General features: G+C 39.7%; 1 protein-coding gene across 4 annotated transcripts in view; it reads right to left on the minus strand.

Moving 5' to 3' along the window:
- Window positions 1–21,959, minus strand: part of LOC127455972 (multiple PDZ domain protein-like) — a 139,056-nt gene that overhangs the window by 38,185 nt on the left and 78,912 nt on the right. For 3 of the 4 annotated variants that reach the window (XR_007899768.1, XM_051724221.1, XM_051724205.1), the window contains exons 19-26: window positions 17,656–17,997; window positions 17,166–17,277; window positions 11,480–11,678; window positions 9,095–9,136; window positions 3,205–3,300; window positions 2,223–2,318; window positions 1,919–2,096; window positions 708–818 (exon numbers count right to left, since the gene is read on the minus strand). Coding sequence is in view for 3 of the 4 variants with exons in the window: in XM_051724221.1 (XP_051580181.1) it covers window positions 708–818; window positions 1,919–2,096; window positions 2,223–2,318; window positions 3,205–3,300; window positions 9,095–9,136; window positions 11,480–11,678; window positions 17,166–17,277; window positions 17,656–17,997 (1,176 nt within the window). In the remaining variant the exon portion in view is untranslated. The remainder of the gene's footprint in view (window positions 1–707; window positions 819–1,918; window positions 2,097–2,222; window positions 2,319–3,204; window positions 3,301–9,094; window positions 9,137–11,479; window positions 11,679–17,165; window positions 17,278–17,655; window positions 17,998–21,959) is intronic. The other variant, XM_051724213.1, reaches the window with a different exon arrangement.

The following is a 21,959-nucleotide window of genomic DNA, read 5'->3' on the forward strand; positions in this document are numbered from 1 at the left end:
TCCACGTGATTAAAAAGAAAACGGGACTCATCGGACCAGGCGACCTTCTTCCACTGCTCCAAGGTCCAGTTCCGACGCTTGTGTGCCCATTGTAGGTGCTTTCGATGGTGGACAGGGGCCAGCATGGGCACTCTGACCGGTCTGCTGCTATGCAGCCCCATATGCAGCAGGCTGCGATGCACCGTGTGCTGTGACACATTCCTCCCGTAACCATCATTAAAATTTTCTGTGACTTGTGCCACAGTAGACCTTCTGTCGGTTTGGACCAGACAGGATAGCCTTCGTTGCCCTTGCGCATCGATGAGCCTTGGGCGCTTGACATGTGGCCTTGTTAGGAGATGATCAGCGTTATTCGCTTCACCTGTGAGTGGTCATAATGTTTTGGCTCATCGGGTTACAAAATACAAATAAATAAATAAATAGTTTGTGTTTTCCCACTCTTGAAAAGCACCAGCTGCCAATGATATATATGGAGTTTTGTCAAAAGTCTAAAAATGCAGAGGTATATATGTATATATTATTATATATATATTGTTTTTTTGCTATATCGCCCTAGTTAGTATGCAAGTGTTATTAACATGTTATAAACACTCAACTGATGTCTTCATAGCCTAATATTTTCTATGATCAGTAGATACATTATTGTGTGTGTGTGTGTGTGTGTGTGTGTGTGTGTGTATGAGTGTGAGTATGTGTTTAATACTGACTCTGGCTCTGTGAATGATGCTATGGACCAGGAACACAACAGGGTTTCCAGCGTTACGGATGGCCTCCACTGCCTGCTCATGACTGGCATCATGTAAATCCACTCCACCCACCTGTCACACACATATAAAGCCTGAGTTCATGAGGTCATTCTTGAATTGTTTGAACATGTATGTAGGTGGGTGCCATGTGTGTCCCAGTAAATCAAAGCATGTCCTCATTAATCTCCACTATTTTATAATGGATTATACGGAATTCAAAATTGAAATTGAATTTGAAATGTAACTTTTATTGCACTCAGTACGTTTTTGTTCATGTCATCTTAGACTTATACTGACACCTAGTGGCCTGGATGCTGCATGATTCAAACACGATTGTTTTCAGTTACAGATGCCATTGCAGAAAATTACTATTTACAGCCAGCCATTATAAATTTAATCCATGAGTGAAAGTGTCTAATAACAGGGCGGTTACTGACATTAAGCGAGTAGTATTCGGCTGGACATGTGATCATAACATGGCAGCCCCCACGAGGGGACCCTCTCCATGAAGATTAAAACAGCTTTTAAAAGGTTACTGAGACAACTAGAGTCTTCATCTCATGTGTCATCATGACTATATATGTATATTTCAAAATTGCAATTCATTTCTTTAGGAGTACAACGTTTTTAATGAGGAAAAAATAACTGAGTGCACCTTTAAAATGTCATCCTTTCACTATGTAGTTTTAGAAAATGCAGAATTTGTCAGCATCCCTGCACTTTCCGTTTAACCCTGTTATGCAGTGACATTACCCCCTTAAAAAGATTTGATCTTTCTAGTATCACATTTGAGGGAATGACATAAAAAATATGAGGCTCTGCAGTAACCTTTTCACAGATAGAGAAAAAATAAATCTCCTGACACAAATGACACCACTTCCTGAGAATGATCCAGGCGCATGAGGATTTTGCCATTTAAGTAGGACATGTTCCTGGATCAGCATTTTTTATTTGTACTAGAATGATTTTCCTGTCAAAGAAACATTCTTAACCCTTACCTACGTTCACCTACAATTAGAGATAAATAATAGTAATGGTGTGCAAGACCCTAAGCCTAACCCTGAAATCTGATTGTTGATACAAATGTTGTTCCAGGACAAGGATGCTGATCCAAGCGGAATCATGGTCACCCGTATTTAACAAGGAAACTGGCACAAAATGTGTGTGTGTACCTCTACAATCCTGTCTCCTGTCTTTAGCGTGCCATTGCGTCCTGCAGGACTGTCCTCCAAGATGTGTTTAATAAAGATGCCCCGCATCACTTCTCCGTTGCTAAGGCGACTGCCCATGCCCCGCCCACCAACAATGCTGATGCCTAGAGATTTCCCAGCTTCCCTGTACAACTCCACTCTGAAAATACACACACACACACACACACACACATACACACACAGAGAAATGTCAATTAAAGATGATTAAAACTTTAATCTCTATTGATGCACTCAACATTTAAAAGTGTTTGTGTAATTTATGCACCTCCGCGGGAGATTCCAATTGATGGAAGCTGCTGTCTGTAGTTCACTCTCCTCACCTTCTCCATCTTCTCTCTCTGGGAGCTCAGAGACTGTCCGACTAAACACACACACAAAAAAACAAAAATAATTTTTATATTTGTATAAATACTTCCCTTTAATTTTCAGCATGTGCTAAATAAAACAAAGTAGATCATGTGAAGTTCACTTAACACAGGTACTTGACTGAAATAACAATGATTCCACTTGAAATGTCATGTTTGTAGTTACAGAAAAATTATATTATATTTGAGATTAAAAAAGTGCCAAACTACCAACTTTTCTATGCTTTATCAATATACAATGACATGTAAATCACATATGAAGTCAAGAGATCAGATACCCTCCCCTTGACGAATATGGAGTCAAAATGGTCTCAAAATTCACAAAATACGTTTAAAAAATATTTCACTTACAGAAAATAAAATTTACTTACATTTTCATAAAATGATTCACAAATGTGCAACCTTATTCACATTCACAAATTACAATTCACAAATGCATAACCAAATTCAAACGCGTAACAAAATATGAATCACAAATGCAAAACATGACTCAAAAATACACAGGTGTGTTCACAATTTTTTTATGTTTTTACTTTTACGAATTGTTGAATCTGCATTTGCAAATCATCAAACATCTGTTGATCACCTTGGATTTGTGTGTGGATATTATTTTAACTTTTCTGCCGGGTTTTGATTCACAAATTGTTTTTGTTTGTTTTTTTCAAAGGAAAGCCCTACTTAGCCAATCAGATGAGACATTTTCTACCCAGCCAAACAGCTAAACTCTATGACTCAAATAGTACTATGTTGCATCTCATCTGCGCAAAGGTTTTTAATGGCAAAGTTGTCTTGTTGAAATTATCTGAAATTATAGAGGAATAGTGTATAAATGCAATACTGTGTGTGTGTGTGTGTGTGTGTGTGTGTGTGTGTGATACGTACTGTCGAGTGTTGTTTTTGCCATCGGAGAGGACGTCACCCTTGACCTGTTTGCTTGCCCTGTATTCCTCTAAATATTCTGCAGATACATATGTGATTCTGCACAAACACACATACACAAACAATCAAATTACTCAAAAGCTTATGATATTATTTCGCAGGTCTTTTGCTTATTAGACCGGTCATCAACACTTCATTGAACAAAACATGATTAAAAACAAGACCCAACTAGTCCAAACTAGTCAGTTTGGGGCAGGAACAGTGTTTGGAGAGAGATCGTTCCCTCAGAAAATGTTCTTGTGTCCAAAAATAATTATACAAAGTGCAACTGATGGAATAAAATGGAACAGAATGTAGGGTTCTTTTCAAAAGTAAAACTATCTTTAACTTGACAACGTGTCTTTAAAATGCCACACACATGGTGCTAGACACTGCAAGGAGATACAACGACCAAAGACACTTGTCTGAAACATATGTTCTGCATATCAGGGTGGTGTTTCAATTTGAATTGAGAACGCCTTCGAAATTCCAGTTATGTTCCTAAATTTGAATTCAATTTGAACAGACAAACAGGATGCACAACTGCAAAATGTATAATTAAATTCAAAGAAATTCATATAACTTTTTAATAATACTTCTAATTTTCAGTATGAATTATCCATAAACAGGGTTGGGGAGTAACGGAATACATGTAATGGTGTTACGTGTTTGAAATACAAAATATGAGTAACTGTATTCACCTACAGTTACAATTTGAATGGTTGGTAATCAGAATAAATGTACTTTCAAAAAGTATTTTGGTAACTGAAGAGATTACTTTGCATTTTATTGGCATTTGTTTAATTTTATTTAGTCTGTTCAGTTGGAAAACATTTATGCTTTTAAATTAAGCGATTTGAGGAGTGTTGAACAACGGCTAAAGTGAAATGCTTTCCTTGTGATGCGTTACATTCATATGAGCAGGGCGCTCTTATACGGTTATGAGTAAAAAGGTGGATCTGATGCCATTGAGGATCTATAGCAACATCAAAAAAACAAAAAAAAAGAGTTAGAAACACTGACAGAAATATAAATCCAATAGGTTAAGGTTAGGGTATTTTGTACAAGAATAAAGGACGCTTAAATGAGAAATACTAACCAATGTAGCCAGTAGCATCATATAGAATGCTACAAATAATAGATTTTCTGCCTTACTCTATGAACAGAATCCACAAACGATCGGAAGATGTTGTTGTGTACACTTTGTGGGGTTTTGAAGTAGCTAAGTTTGGAGCATCAGAAATAGCTCCTTGTGTCAATTTCCATGTGAACATTTAGTTTTATGTCAAGGTATAATAGCATCGCTAGCCATTAGAAGCACCTGTTACCAGTCACAATTATATTTTATAAAGAAAATCCATATTAGATCTTTTTTTTTTCTTTAATATTAGTGCAAAAATGTACCGCAAAAATATTACTCTTAATAAGAATTTTGCATTTTTTTCCTGTCAAAGAAATCAAATAAATCCATAAATTAATTTGAGAAGCTACACTGCACAACATATTTAGGATTTTCCAAAGAATGTATTTTTTTTATATATAAGTGTATTTTGATGTACTGTACTGGCAGATTGTTTCCCATTTTTCGTCAAAAGTATTTAGATTACATTAGTGACAATGAGTAATCTAACCGAATACAATACAAATGACATTTTACAGCATGTATTCTGTAATCTGTAGTAGAATACATTTTAAAAGTAACCCTCCCAACCCTGCCCATAAATATATGTTATCATAAAACATATGGCGTATGTCCAGAAACATTTAATTTATTATATTTTTATGGTAAATATTCATTGTATTATATGCTAATGTATTTGTTGCTAGTCAACAAAAAGCTGCAAGGTTCAATAGAGTTATTTGAACAGATCAAAGTTAAGTTAGGTTAACTCAATTGATTTACTGTAGGTTTTGTTACACAAAGTATTTGAGTAGAGCCTACATTTTATTTTAATATCAAAGAAACAAATTCATTGTGTGGAACTTACAGTGAATTCAGAAAGTATTCAGACCCCTTCATTTTTTTCACATTTTTTTATGTTGCAACCTTTGCTAAAAATGCTTTAAATAAAAAAAAATTCGCATCAATCTACACCCCATACCCCAAATTGACAAAGCAAAAAAAAAAAAAAAAAAAAAAAAAAAACTTTGCACATTTATTAAAAATAAAAAAAAACTGAAATATCACATTGACATAAGTATTCAGACCCTTTGCTATGACACTTTAGCTCAGGTGCATCCCATTTCTCTGGATCATCTTTGAGATGTTTCTACACTTTGATTGGAGTCCACCTGTGGCAAATTCAATTGATTGGACATGATTTGGAAATGCACACACCTGTCTATATAAGGTCTCACAGCTGAAAATGCATATCAGAGCAAAAACCAAGCCATGAGGTCAAAGGAACTGCCTGCAGAGCTCAGAGACAGGATTGTGTCAAGGCACAGATCTGGGGAAGGCTACAAAAAAAATTTAGTTGAAATGGAAGTTAGAACAACCAGGACTCTTCCTAGAGCTGGCCGCCCGGCCAAACTGAGCAATCGGGGGAGAAGGGCCTTGGTAAGAGAGATGACCAAGAACCTGATGGTCACTCTGGTTGAGCTCCAGAGGTCATGTGTGGAGATGGGAGAAACTTACAGGACTCTCAGACTGTGAGAAACAAGATTCCTTGGTCTGATGAAATGAAGATTGAACTGTTTGGCCAAAATTCCAAGCATCATGTCTGGAGGAAACCAGGCACCGCTCATCACCTGCGCAATACCATCCCAGCGGTGAAGCATGGTGGTGGTAGCATCATGCTCTGGGGGTGTTTTTCAGTGGCAGGGACTGGGGGACTGGTCAGGGTTGAAGGAAAGCTGAACGCAGCAAAATAGAAATATCCTTAATGAAAACCTGGTCCGGAGCGCTCAGGACCTCAGACTGGGCCGAAGGTTCACCTTCCAACAGGAAAATGACCCTAAGCACACAGCCAAGACAATGCAAGAGTGGCTCAGAGACAACTCTGTGAATGTCCTTCAGTGGCCCAGCCAGAGCCCGTACATGAACCCAATCGAACATCTCTGGAGAGACCTGAAAATGGCTGTCCACTGACAGTCCCCATCCAACCTGACAGAGCTTGAGAGGATCTGCAGAGAAGAAATGGCAGAAAATCTCCATATACAGGTGGGTAAAACTTGTCACATCATACACAAAAAGACATGAGGCTGTAATCGCTGCCAAAGGTGCTTCAACTAAAGTACTGAGTTAAGGGTCTGAATACTTATGTCAATGTGATATTTCAATTTTTTATTTTTAATAAATTTGTAAAGTTATCAAAAATCTGGTTTTTGCTTGTCATTATGGGTTATGGAGTGTAGATGTGAAAAAAAAAATGTAAGCATTTTAGCATAAGGCTGCAAATAACAAAATGTGAAAAAAAAAAAAAAAAATGAAGGGGTCTGAATACTTTATGAATGCACTGTATGTCCACAACTGAATTAAGTTAAACCAACAAAAAAGTAAACAAAAACGCTGTAGTGTTTTATTTATTTTATATTATCTTGTGCTTTAGGTGAAAATAACATCCAATAGGTATTTTACCATTGGGGGGGCTTTTAGCCTCATTGTACCCATCATCAAAAATAATGTTAAGAAACTTGTTTACTAATATTGTAGTAACATTGTAATATGTTGTAGCCATGTTACCTGTTCAAAACTTAATGTACAAAAAACTATTTAAAACTGCATAACATCCAGAAAGTCCAAACGTGAAAGGCCACAACTGGTTCTTCCCATACGGGTCAAAATTGACCGGTTAAGGCAAATGGAAGAAACTATTTGTTTTAAATTGTTATTTCTCTTAAATAATAATAATAATAATAATAATAATAATAATTATTATTATTTTTTATGCAGTATTTGTAACTTATTCTTTACCTGTCCTGATTCAAACCCTGGACAACCCTGATGTATACAACCCTGATGTAGACTCACTGAGCACTTTATTAGGACCACAGTGTTCCCGACGTGGTCTTCTGCTGTTGTAGCCCATCTGCCTCAAGGTTCGACGTGTTGTGCATTCTGAGATGCTACTCTACTCACTACGTTTGTACAGAGTGGTTATCTGAGTTACTGTAGACTTTGTCAGCTCAAACCAGTCTGGCCATTCTCCGTTGATCTCTCTCATCAACAAGGCATTTCCATCTGCAGAACTGCCACTCACTGGATGTTTTTGGCACCGTTCTGAGTAAACTCTAGAGACTGTGATTGCTATATGATTGGCTGATTAAATAATCGGTACAGGTGTACAGGTGTTCCTAATAAAGTTCTCAGTGAGTGTGTACAGACCAACGATATAAAATACTGTTGAAAAACCTCTCTTCATTGCCTCCCATCCCACCCAGAATACACAAGTACTCGGCTCATTAATCTGACTGCGGAGTACTTGAGCTGTCAAAATGACCAAAATGCACATCCCTGGTCCAAACACTCAAACTCGTTATTTCTTATTCAATAATCAAACTCAAGGGCATATAATCAAACTCTACTCATTTGAGATCAAAATCTGGCAAGCTGGAATCAAAGTTTAAGTGCACATTTGCAACCTAATCTGTATTCTGCATCTTGGCTGTTTTCTGAAGTGAGGCATTGTGGGTAATGAGTTGTGTGAGATGTTTTCTGCCTATCTCTGCCCAAGGTGAAATTGCCAATAAAATCTTGCTTTGTGACTGTCAACAACAGCTGCTTTTTTTCTGTGTTAGTTAATGAATTGGCCAAACAGAAATGCAAATTGCTTCTTAGAATATATCCAAAACTTCAAACCACGACTCAACCAGCAAGCCTGACAAGCATTTATTTTGTTAGGACTCGGTTCAGGAGTCAAAACAGAGATTGATACTTTGCTTCGTCAGTTCATTGTAAGTAAAGATGACAGATCTAATAGGGGTAAATCAAATTGTTCAATGATGCTGTCTGAAAAAGCTTTAATGTTTTGATCAAACCACTGATATGAAAAAGAGATGTTAGTAAAACACGAACACCACAACAGACAAAATGTTAGCGAGGAAGTGATGGCTTTCAATAATGTTAATGAAAAACAGCCCACTTAAGAACAGGAATGCATGTTACCAAGGAAACAACGGCCTCCTCAAGCATAAGTATGCTTGTTACCGAGGCGACCGCAGCATCCTCAATTTTAGGAATGTGCGTTAGAATGTTTAAACATTAGTAAGGTCATTCCTACTATGCATTACAATTTCATGTCCCCAACATTTGTCTTGATATATTTGCTAAAATATTAAACTTACAAAACAATTTTCCGCCATGTTAGTCGCTGTTAATGTTCTTGCTATTGTGTAAATAATCAAGTTATAATTAATCAAGTTTCAATGCCTGAGCTTCACCAGAACATATTTCCAAAAGTCTGTAGCGATGCTTTATTAAAAATGACAAAATAAGCATTCTCATTTTTAAAAAGTTGCAAAAAAGGTACTGCATAACAGGAATGCCCCAGTAATGAAGTATTTGGAGGATTATCCAAATATGATCCATTTAAGTTCCTACACAGCATGGAACAAAGAAGTTGAGGATTTAAAAAGATTTGGAATGCTATTTGAACACTCAAGAAATGTTTTTAATTAGTTTTTTGTGATGTAAAATGTGTCTTACTCCTAAGACCAAGTGTGCTTGTGTTCTGCCGGTCTTTATGCTCTTGTGTGATTAAGACAGAACTGAAGGAGGGCTGCAGGCGGCCCCAATAATCTGATTATTTGGATAACCCTCTGTAGCGACAATCCAAAATGCAGGCCAGAGCGAACGCAAGCAGAGAGTGAGGACAGACAGTGTAAATCAAGCCTAGATAAAGGGCGTACTCACACAGAGAAGGGGTTTTGCTCTTCCCCCGCAGCAGCTGTGGATCTAGAAACGTGAAGAGCAGTTTACGAATGGCAGCTGACACAGACAGCGCTGTCAGCAGAAGGCAAAACAAAGTAAACTACTGCAGCTAGCCTCTCTTCTTGCATTTCACGAGCTTTCAGTTGCAAGAGGAGTTCTGGGTCACCGCTGGGCAGTGATAAGCTAATGCTGTTTTCTGACTGTAAATTTGAACGCTGATGGTATTGATGGCTCATTTACATTTAATTAACCATGATACATGACAAAGAGCGAGAAAAAGAGAGAAGACATTTAAAGGAATACAGTGGCAAGAAAAAGTATGTAAACCCTTTGCAAAAACTTGCATTTATGTATAAATGTGTCTTAAAATCTGGTTTAATCTTCATCTAAGTAACAATAATGTTTTAACTAATAACACAAATTATTTTATTGTTCTTGTACATATTGAATACATCATTCAAACATTCACAGTGTAGGTTGTGAACCCCTAGGCTAATGACATCAACAAAAGCTAAACAGAGTCTGGAGTTGGCAAACCTGACATCCAATTAATGAAATGAGATTGGAGATATGGGTTAGAGCTACTTCGACTAATAAAAAGCACTAAAACATTTTGGAGTTTACTATTCACAAGAAGCATCTGCTGACATGGACCATGCCTTGCAAAAAAGAGATCTCAGAAGACCTATGATCAAGAATGGTTGCTTTGCATAAAGCTGGAAAGAGTTACAAAGTTATCGTGAAGAGTTTAGATTATCGTTTGTCCACAGTTATACAAATTTTCTATAAATGGAGACAATTTAGTTCTATGGCTACTCTCCCTAGAAGTGTCCATCCAGCCAAGATGACTTAAAGGGCACACCGCAGAATGCTCAATGAGGTAAAAAATAATCCTAGAGTGACAGCTAAAGACTTGAAGGAATCATTGGAACTGGTTAACATCTCTGTTCATGAGTCTACTATACTGAAAACATTTAACAGGCATGGTGTCCATGGTAGGACACCATGAAGCAAGCTGCTGCTTTCCAACAAAAACATTGCTGCATGCCTGAAGTTTGCCAAAGACCACTTTGACACTCCACAACGCTACTGGGAAAATGTTTTGTGGACTGATAAAACTAAGGTTGACTAGTTTGGGAAGAACAGGCAGCACTAAGTAAGGTGTAAAAAGGGCACCGCATACCAACATGAAAACATCATCCCAACGGTGAAGTACGGTGGCGGGAGCATCATGACTTGGGACTGCTTTGCTGCTTTGGGGCCTGGACCGCTTGCCATCATTGAGTGAAAAATAAATTCCCAAGTTTATCAAGATATCCTATAGGATAAATGTCAAGGTGGCTGTGCACCAGCTGAAGCTCAGTATAAGTTAGTAGATGTAGCAGGATGAAGACCCTAAACAATGAAGTAAATCCACTACAGAATGGCTTTAAAAAAAGAAAATCCACCTTTTGGAGTATCCCAGTCAGAGCCCAAACCTTAACCCAATAGAGATGCTGTGGAATGATCTCAAGAGAGCCGATCACACCAGACATCCTAAGAATGTGGCAAAAATTCCTTCTGAACGTTGTTAAGGTCTAATCCACAGCTACTGGAAATGCTAGGTTGTGGTTATTGCTGCCAAAGGAGGACGGACCAGTTATTAAATCAAAGGGTTGACTTTTTCCACAGCACTGTGAATGTTTAATAGGATGCGTTCAATAAAGACATTAAATATTATAATTTTTTGTGTGTTATTATCTTAAGCACATTGTGTTGGTCTATACTTTTGACTTTGAGAATACATTTAATGATACATTAATGCAGAAAACCAGCTAGTTCCAAAGGGTTCACATATTTTTTCTTGCCACTGTAGTTCATGGAACACTAAAAGAGAAATTTAGTGCATTGTTCCAAAAGCTTTTTTCCATGCAATGAAAGTGAATGGGATCTGGGACTGTCGAGCTCTAAAAACTACAAAAAAATTACAATACAATTACCATTCGCTTAGGGCCCCCATTTGCTCAGAAACGGCCCTGGCCAGTGGGGAAGACTTTTAACAAATAACAGCTTCTATTTTTGAGTTTCTCACAAAAAACTATTAGTTTGGCATCAGAAGACTTGATACAATATAGCGCATAAGTCGTACAGTCTACTTTTATGGTGCTTTTTGTTCATTTTTGGAGCACAACAGCCCCAGTTCCCATTCACTTACACTGTGTGAAAAAAAGCATTCGGGACACTCTGCAAATCATCTCCTTTTGTGTTTCGTAGAAGACTGAAAATCGACATGAGGTTCCATTAATGACTGAATTTTCATTTTTAGGTGAACTATACCTTTAATAGATGCTGCCCCTAAAAAGCTAAACTGAATTACAACCGTATTACCCCATATCTGGTCCAGTCAGAGAGTGCCTGCGGAGCATGGCTCGCGCCTGGGCGTTGGTCAGTTTTCCTGTTGGTTCTCCATTAATGGCCAGAATAAGGTCACCGACCCCGAGACGCCCATCTCTGCTGATGGAGCCACCATGAATGATAGTACGAATCAGCATACCTGCACCATCCTTCACTGCACAAACAGTCATACCTGTAACACATGTGATGTGAGAATGTAACCATTAAAATCATAGTGCAAAATGACAGCTATTACAGTCAATCTGTGCAGAACCAGTAACCAAAACCAACTGCATACCAGCATCCTCTCAGCCACTGCCAGTTCTATGACAGTATATATGGTAAATATGTCACTATATGACTATATATCACTCATTAAATACCAGGTATACATCTACATCTAAGTTTTTTGTTTGTATGCTTATTGTTGTTAATGCGATTTATCCACTTTACAATATTGCCATTTAGTTGCTAAGGTGTTTTGCTAAGGTGTTCGGATTGTTTTTTTGTATGTTTTAAAGTCTAGTTGTTCAAATCCCTTCCTGAAACCAGTCACTGGCCAGTCAGATGGAATTGGGAGATCGCATTAGTGTCTGCAAGCGGGAGGTCATTAATGACATGACTCACTAAACTCACTGCAGAGTTAATGACTGCAGCAACTGAAAAAGCACTTTTGATGTATTTGACAAAATCGTTCAGTTGCTGAGGTGGGCACTTAAGGTCCTGTCAAGTGACCAGTGAACTTCTTTTCACACTGACAAGATGTCATGCTGTTATCTGAATGCTTTTCATAGCAAAGTAGTGGGCAGATAAGTAAAATTACTTACATTTGGAGGGTGGGGGGTGTTCATTTTTTACCCTGGAAATGCACTATGGCCACAATTAAACACATTCATAGGATAACTATGAATCACATCCTAATTTAGTCTATTGCAATTGTTTATAAGGCCAGGTATTGATAGAGGTTTCCCAAATCGATTCAGATTCACAAGCTCTTGATTAGATTCACATTCGATTCTGATTCATTTGGGTATATTTAAGTTATATCCATTTTGCTTAAATAAGAAAGAAACTCTCTCTCAGCTAATGCTGTTAATTATAGAGGACCTTTTAACTTCGTACATTATGAAAATATTAATTTGGGGGGGGGGGATTTTTTCCCCTTTTTCTCCCAGTTTGGAATGCCTAATTCGCTCTAAGTCCTCGTGGTCGCATAGTGATTCGCATCAGTCCGGGTGACGGAGGACGAATCCCAGTTGCCTCCGCGTCTGAGACATTCAACCCACGCATCTTATCACGTGGCTTGTTGAGCACGTTGCCACGGAGATATAGCACGTGTGGAGGCTTTACGCCATCCACCGCGGCAACCACGCTCAATTCACCATGCGCCCCACCGAGAACAAACCACATTATAGCGACCACGAGGAGGTTACCCCATGTGACTCTACCCTCCCTTGAAACCGGGCCAATTTGGTTGCTTAGGAGACCTGGCTGGAGTCACTCAGCACGCCCTGGGATTCGTACTAGCGAACTAGCGAACTCCAGGGGTGGTAGCCAGTGTATTTTACCACTGAGCTACCTAGGCCCCTATGAAAATATTAATTTAACAAATTTTATTTGATCACTTTTTTAAAGTGTACAAATGTATGATGTATTCCATCAATAAATATGATGTCTTGAAAACGCATATGTTATATGCATAAATATATATATATATATATACACACACACACACACACACACACACACACACACACATATATATATATATGTATATAATACACAATATTAAGCAGGTGGTTTTAATGTTGTGGCTGATCACAACATTAAAACCACCTGCTTAATATTTTGTAGGTCCCCCTTGTGACCACCTTTGCCTTTAAAACAGCCCCAATTCTCCTAGGTACACCTGGACACAGTTTTTCTTGGTTGTTGGCAGATAGGATGTTCCAAGCTTCTTGGAGAATTCGCCACAGTTCTTCTATCTATTTAGGCTGTCTCAACTGCTTCTGTCTCTTTATGTAATCTATATATATATACTTTGTTAAATGTTTATTTTTTACATACATAATTTGTATTATTTACAAGTATATACATTAATTTGTAGAACACATGCTAAATATGTACAGTCTTTTTAAGAATAGTGGCAGTTCAGCCAGCATCTCAAACTTGTTTTGGTTGAGCGTAGGACTGGGCGGTTAAACAATATCGATGTTTATCAGAAAAAATTAATTTTCGATATCGATGAAAAACTTGAGTAATTCTCGATATTTAGCCCATGTTCTAGATCTAGACGATCGGATCAGGTACATCTTTCTAAAAACCCAAGCAGTTTGGTAAAATTCTACATACAACTAGCTAACTGAATCACATTCATGAAATCAGCCTGTTAGGAAGTATTAGCAGGCTAGCGGCTACATAGCCCTGTCATCTTGGAAAGCGGTAGTGAGGCTCGGAAGCCGCTAGCTAGTTATCCGACTAATATGACAGTGCAATACAGCTATTGACTGAGCACAACAACAACTCTGACATCAGCACCATTGCGGTTTACTTATGTAATATTAGTCAAACTTTTTAGTTTTTTTTCATGATCCAAAGCGCTGTTACAGGCAAGAAAGTTTCTTCTTTGTGCGATGTTTATTGGCAGTTGGCAATCCAGCTTATGGTGCATTACTGCCACCTACTGAGCTGGAGTGTGTAGCATCACAAAGTCTTTCAGTGAAGTCAAACGACCTCAGGTCTAAAAAACATGTAGAATGCATTTTCTCCCCTTTTAATAGTATGAAATGTATATTGTGATAAATATATTGAACAATATATTTAAAAAAATATATAGGTGATAATATTTTTGGCCTTATCGCCCAGCCCTAGTTGAGTGCATATTAATGAGAAAAGAGTCTAATGGCTTCTTTACTACCTCTGTGCTATGCTTGATTAGAATTAAATATTTCTATTTTTGTTGCTTTTGGCCAACAAATGACTGTAAAGAACAGAAAGTGTATTAAAAGAGACATTTTTAATGACAAATTAATTGCTTGGATCTCGTCTTTGGACACACATTACAAGGAATGATAAACCAAACATTTACTCTCAACACACTGTTAAAGGATCTCAGTGCTTCTTCGCCACTATACTACTGAATCACTGGTGAGTGAAATCTGAAAATGAAAAAATAAAAAACATAACATTTGGTTGCATACGCGAGTGATTTACTCACATTGTAGAGGGTTCCACATACACCAATCAGCCACAACATTAAAACCACCTGCCTAATATTGTGTAGGTCCCCCTCGTGCCACCAAAACAACTCTGACCCATCAAGGCATGGACTCCACAAGACCTTTGAAGGTGTCCTGTGGTATCTGGCACCAAGACGTTAGCAGCAGATCCTTTAAGTTGCGAGGTGGGGCCTCGATGGACCAGACTTGTTGGTCCAGCACATCCCATAGATGCTCAATTGGATTGTGATCTGGGGAATTTGGAGGCCAAGTCAACACCCTGAACTCTTTGTCGTGTTCCTCAAACCATTCCTGAACAATTTTTGTAGTGGCAGGGCGCATTATCCTGCTGAAAGAGGCCACTGCCATCAGGGAATACCGTTGCTATGAAGGGGTGTACGTGGTCTGCAACAATCTTTAGGTAGGTGGTACATGTCAAAGTAATATCCACATGAATGCCAGGACCCAAGGTTTCCCAGCAGAACATTGCCCAGAGCATCACACTGCCTCTGCCGTCTTGCCATCTTCCCATGGTGCATCCTGCTGCCATCTCTTCCCCAGATAAACGATGCACATGCACCCGGCCGTCCACATGATCTAAAAGAAAATGTGATTCTTCAGACCAGGCCACCTTCTTCCATTGCTCCATGGTCCAGTTCTGACGCTCACTTGTCTATTGTAGGCACTTTCAGCGGTGGACAGGGGTCAGCATGGGCACTCTGACTGGTCTGCGGCTTCGCAGCCCCATATGCAGCAAGCTGTGATGCACTGTGTGTTCTGACACCTTTCTATCATGGCCAGCATTAAGTTTTTCAACAATTTGTGCTACAGTAGCTCTTCTGTGGGATCGGACCAGATGGGCTAGTCTTCACTCCCCATGTGCATCAATGCGCCCATCACCCTGTCGCCGGTAGGTACTAACCACTGCATACCAGGAACACCCCACAAGACCTGCCGTTTTGTTGATGCTCTGACACAGTCGTCTAGCATCACAATCTGGTCAAATTCGCTCAGATCCTTACGCTTGCCCATTTTTCCTGCTTGCAACACATGAAATTCAAGAACTGGCTGTTCACTTGCTGCCTAATATATCCCACCCCTTGACAGGTGCCATTGTAATGAGATAATAAATGTTATTCACTTCACCTATTAGTGGTTTTAATGTTGTGTCTGATTAGTGTAGAGTAAAAGAATGATCTTGGGGTTTAAGAATCGATATCGAAGGGGGCCTGGGTAGCTCAGCAAGTATTGACGCTGACTACAACCCCTGGAGTCGCGAGTGAAATCCAGGGTGAGCTGAGTGACTCCAGCCAGGTCTCCTAAGCAACCAAATTGGCCCAGTTGCTAGGGAGGGTAGAGTCACATGGGGTAACCGCCTCGTGGTCGCAATTAGTGGTTCTCGCTCTCAGTGGGGCACATGGTAAGTTGTGCATGGATCGCGGTGGGTAGCATGAGCCTCCAAATGCTGGGAGTCTCCGCGGTATCATGCACAACGAGCCACGTGATAAGATGCACGGATTGACAGTCTCACAAGTGGAGGCAACTGGGACTTGTCCTCCGCCACCCAGATTGAGGTAAGTAACCGTGCCACCACGAGGACCTACTAAGTAGTGGGAACTGGGCATACCAAATTGGGGAGAAAAGGGGATAAATAAAAAATGTATATCGAAGATCGCGATTCATCGGAAAATCAATATTTTTACCCACCCCTATTGTTTATGTTCACACAGTAGTCCTGTTGTTATTTAGGTAAGGGTTGTTATGTCTGTCAACTCTCCTCCAGTCTCAATCATTGAATGTGACAGACAGTGTCCATTTTGTGTTTTATGGAAAAAAAAAGTCAAATGGGTTGGGCACGACATATTTATGGGTAAAGGATGAAATAATTTTATTCTGATTCTTTTAGCAAGCACCACTACTCTTACAAAAATCTAGAGTTCTGGGCAACTAGCCACAAACTTGCCACATATTTGTCACTCATTTACACATGCAAATCAGCTTGTGATTCGCCAGAAATGTTCGCCAGAAATTTGCAGCTCTTTACCAGTATTGGTGAACATGCAGCTAATCTTTGGTAACAATGGACAATTTGCCGCAAGTTTTCTGCAAAGCTCATTTGCATGTGAAAATGATCAGTGGCGAATTTGCCGCAAGTTTGCCATGAACTCTCGATTTTTGTAAGGGTAAATATAAATAAAACTACAACTTTAGTAGTGGACGTGGGGTAGCTCATGCAAAAAGTCAGCATGATAAGAAATTACCTGCCAGGAACAAGCTTGGACCAACTAGAATCTATCTACCATATTCCAAAACACCGGTATCAGCTTAAGTTGGATTTTCCATCAGGGAACCAAAATGTAATTAAAACAGAGTCTTCCTATAACAGAGGCCATTAATACCTTTGACTGTAAAACACACTAAACCCAAACACAATATATCAGTATACATCCCCATTTACATACCCAGACTGGAGTTGCCCTTGACGACAGTGATGGTCCTCTCGAAACTGCTCCCCGCGGTGGTGTTTACCTGCTGGGACTCATCTGCGGTTATAGGTGGAAGGAAATCCTTTTCCTGGGAGGTGAAAGGTTAACATCCTCAACATCAAAAATGTCATCACATACCGTAGTGAGAGACACAATGTGATAAAAGTTAGGAGAGTACTCTAAATTTGTAAAGATCTAGCAGGTGGGGATGAAGGAAGGGTGTAGACTAGCAATGCCAGGTGAAATCAGCAATAAACGTATAAACTAGATTAAATGGAAATTAAGTGACTGTGGCGATATTTAGCAAAATGACATTATGTAATGAACCACTTATAAATGTAATGAACCACCTCTAGTGTTTATTTTACAAGGATACTGCTTGTACAATTAGGTAAGTGAAAACTTTGCAAAAATGTAGGTACAGTAACGTGTCCTCTGTTAACAAGTATTACTATAAACACTTTACCTGCTGGAAGTCTTGGTCTCCATGGGGACCACTCTTAACAACACCCTCTCCAAGGGTGCCCACCATTGGGTCCACCTTGGTGTAAAATGACTGTTCAAGCCCATCCTCTTTATGTATATGGGCGGGGCTAGCTTTTGATAACCCCGCCTCTGATGCCAGTGGCTCCACTTCTAGGTCCAGTTCACAGAATAAGTCAGATTGGGTGGGCCCCAGCCTAAAAGCCCCTCCCTCACGCATCCAAGGCACCGCCCTCTGTTCAGGAGTGAAGGGTTCTGTGTCATCTGCAATTTTGGACGTGCCCATGAAGGGATAATCCACGAAAGATTCCTGGTGAAAACTCCTCTGGGTAAAACACATCGGCAGGTTCATTTCACAATTCACAAGCAGATTTATATTTCACAATAACAGTCAAATCACAGGCAGATAATCTTGTGATAAATAGTGGCGGGTAGAGACCTGCTGAAGTGGTGTCTCAAACCATTGGGGGAAAGCAAGCAATAATCGTGCGAGGCAGGGGAACGTGTTTCTGAATGTAGCTGTGATTCATACAGCTGTAATTTAGTTCATTCACGCAGCGTGATTCAGGAGGGGTAGGATCACTCAGCTATGAATCTAAGCAGAGACCTTCCCAAGCAGGGGGCATAAAAATGCAAATAATACCACAATTGATGGGACTTGTAACAATACAGTCACAAATAACATGCAGAGAGCTGTTCCCTGCATGGAATGCAGGTCTGGAGGAGTTTTTTCTTTGAACAGCAGGAGTGAATGGGGGCTGTTTAGTGTATGACATGCAGAGGAGGTCTACTGGAGAAGGGCTGTGGATTTGAGACGGATATAGCTGCAGGTAGTGCCCCAAAAAGGAGTGGTAGCTCCTAACCACGTTTAAAGATATAGGGAGCCCCTTGCCTACAAGTAGGTATAGCTGCAGGCAGGAGACCTCCAAATAGGGGCGAAATCTCCCAAAGAGGGTGTGGTTACTCCAGAAGGGGGCGTGGTTATTCCAAAAAGGGGTTGAGTGAACTCCAAAAGGGGGCGTCACTTCCACTTACAGTTAAGATTAGGGGAAGGGTTAGTTAAGGGGCTCCCTATATCTTTAATGGCGGTTTGGAGCTTCCATCCCTTTTTGGAGCAATGCCTGCAGCTATGTCCTTCTCCTTACCTAACCCTTTCCCTAACCTTAACTGTGCATGGAAGTGATGTCCCCTTTTTGAAGTAACCCGGCCACTTCTGGAGTAACCCCACACTCTTTTGAAGATTCTGCCCCCATTTGGAGATCTCCAGCCTGCAGCTATATCTACTTGGTGGATTTGGGTAATGCTAGAGGAGCATAATAAATCTACAGGGTGTAGGTGGGATGGTGGATCATGAGAATTGGGAGAAATGGATGTTCAATGAAATAATCAACAAACTTAACAGATGCTTGTATTTTACATAACAGTCTTTCTGCTAACAATACTTCACAAGATAAGAAACACACTGATGTAGTCCATTCTGTGATTGTAATAATGAAGTAATAGTACTTGTATAGTTTATGTACTATAACATACTGTACATTAATCCATACAGCCTAAACTCTGTTCCAAAACCTAGCTGCCTTACAGTCTGCTGTCTACATGGGCAGGAAATGGAACCTCATAAGTGACTGATATGGAATACTGTATATACAGTGCATCCGGAAAGTATTCACAGCGCTTCACTTTTTCCACATTTTGTTATGTTACAGCCTTATTCCAAAATTGATTAAATTCATTATTTTCCTCAAAATTCTACAAACAATACCCTATAATGACAACGTGAAAGTAGTTTGTTTGAAATCTTTGCAAATTTATTAAAAATAAAAAACAAAACAAAAATCACGTACATAAGTATTCACAGCCTTTGCTCAATACTTTGTTGAAGCACCTTTGGCACCAATTACAGCCTCAAATCTTTTTGAGTATGATGCTACAAGCTTGGCACACCTATTTTTGGGCAGTTTCTCCCATTCTTCTTTGCAGGACCTCTCAAGCTCCATCAGGTTTGATGAGGAGCATCGGTGCACAGCCATTTTCAGATCTCTCCAGAGACGTTCAATCGGGTTCAAGTCTGGGCTCTGGCTAGGCCACTCAAGGACATTCACAGAGTTGTCCCGTAGCCACTCCTTTGTTATCTTGGCTGTGTGCATAGGGTCGTTGTCCTGTTGGAAGATAAACCTTTGCCCCAGTCTGAGGTCCAGAGCGCTCTTGAGCAGGTTTTAATCAAGGATGTCTCTGTACATTGCTGCATTCATCTTTCCCTGGATCCTGACTATTCTCCCAGTTCCTGCCGCTGAAAAACATCCCCACAGCATGATGCTGCCACCACCATGCTTCACTGTAGGGATGGTATTGGCCAGGTGATGAGCGGTGCCTGGTTTCCTCCAGACATGACACTTGCCATTCAGGCCAAAGAGTTCAATCTTTGTTTCTCATGGTCTGAGAGTCCTTCAGTGCCTTTTACTGAGGAGTGGCTTCCGTCTGGTCACTCTACCATACAGGCCTGATTGGTGGAGTGCTGCAGAGAGGGTTGTTCTTCTGGAAGGTTCTCCTCTCTCCACAAGTGAAACGCTGGAGCTCTGTCAGAGTGACCATCGGGTTCTTAGTCACCTCCCTGACTAAGGCCCTTCTCCCCCCATCGCTCAGTTTGGCCGGGCAGCCAGCTCTAGGAAGAGTCCTGGTGGTTCTAAACTTCTTCCATTTACAGATGATGGAGGCCACTGTGCTCATTGGGACCTTCAATGCTGCAGAAATTTTTCTGTACCCTTCCCCTGATCTGTGCCTCGATACAATCCTGTCTCGGAGGTCTACAAACAATTCCTTGGACTTCATGGCTTGGTTTGTGCTCTGACATGCACTGTTAACTGTGGGACCTTATATAGACAGGTGTGTGCCTTTCCAAATCATGTCCAATCAACTGAATTTACCACACGTGGACTCCAATCAAGTTGTAGAAACATCTCAAGGATGATCAGTGGAAACAGGATGCACCTGAGCTCAATTTTGAGTGTCATGGTAAAGGCTGTGAATACTTATGTACATGTGATTTTTTCGTTTTTTATTTGTAATAAATTTGCAAAGATTTCAAACAAACTTCTTTCACGTTGTCATTATGGGGTATTGTTTGTAGAATTTTGAGTAAAATAATGAATTTAATCCATTTTGGAATAAGGCTGTAACATAACAAAATGTGGAAAAAATGAAGCGCTGTGAATACTTTCTGGATGCACTGTATGCAGCAAATTGTGCTACACAAATAGTGCTCCGCACGTGAAATGCACAGGAGACTCAACTCACACCAGTTTGATGTTAGCGTTTTGCTAAACTAGCAACATGATTAATAAGCATAAAAAAATGCACAGAACACACAAACATTGGTTAAAATGCTACATTTTTTTATTATTTGAAACTATTTTATCAATACTTTTCAGTATTCTGAGTCAAATTTCTTTTCAGTAGACTTTCAGTGACTCTTGAGACAGTCAACTTTACCTGCCATTAGTCTTGCAAAACTGCAACAATTCCACTTTTAAATTAACCAGAGATCACTAGAACTGAATTAAAACACATATTTATCATTTCATTTGATTATCTCTTAATTTGATAAATATTATGACCCAAATTAAAAAGACCTCCTGTTCTCATTGGCCCCAACCTTTACTTCAGATTAAAATATATTTTCAAGGTGCACTCAGTAACTGTTTGTGTGATCTTGGAATTATATACTGATATTTAGCGGTGTGGATGTAGCATCATTCAAACTCAATAGTTTTCAGTTACAAAGGGCATTGTAGAAATTCACTGTTCACACACATGATTAATTAAATCCATGAGTGAAAGTGTCCAATAACAAGGCTTCTGAGATTAAGCTAGTATTCGACTGGTCATGTGATCCTAACATGGCCGCCCCTGTGAGGGGACCCTCTCCATGTTGAATAAAACAGCTTTCCCAATTTGCAATTGAGTTTGTCTATCTGTCCGAGATATATTTGTTATAGGGGTTATTTCTAAGGACGTGTCAATGTTCATATGCGTCAGACAGACACTTTTGGAACATCTCACTTTGGTTGTATTGCATCATAAACACAGCGTTTTTAGGTTACTTTGTCAAGTTAAACGTAGTTTGAAACTTAGAAAAACACATCTCGAGTTTCAACGCAAGGACACATTCTCATCATGCGCTGTTGCTAGTGTCGAGCAAGCCCGAGTGTGGTTTGTTCTCTGTACAGCTGGGTGTTGCCTAAACAGCTGGAGTTTTGCTTACTGCCCCCTGCTGAAAACAGATGG

Source organism: Myxocyprinus asiaticus, chromosome 2 (assembly GCF_019703515.2).
Source record: "Myxocyprinus asiaticus isolate MX2 ecotype Aquarium Trade chromosome 2, UBuf_Myxa_2, whole genome shotgun sequence".
NCBI classification, from domain to species: domain Eukaryota; kingdom Metazoa; phylum Chordata; class Actinopteri; order Cypriniformes; family Catostomidae; genus Myxocyprinus; species Myxocyprinus asiaticus.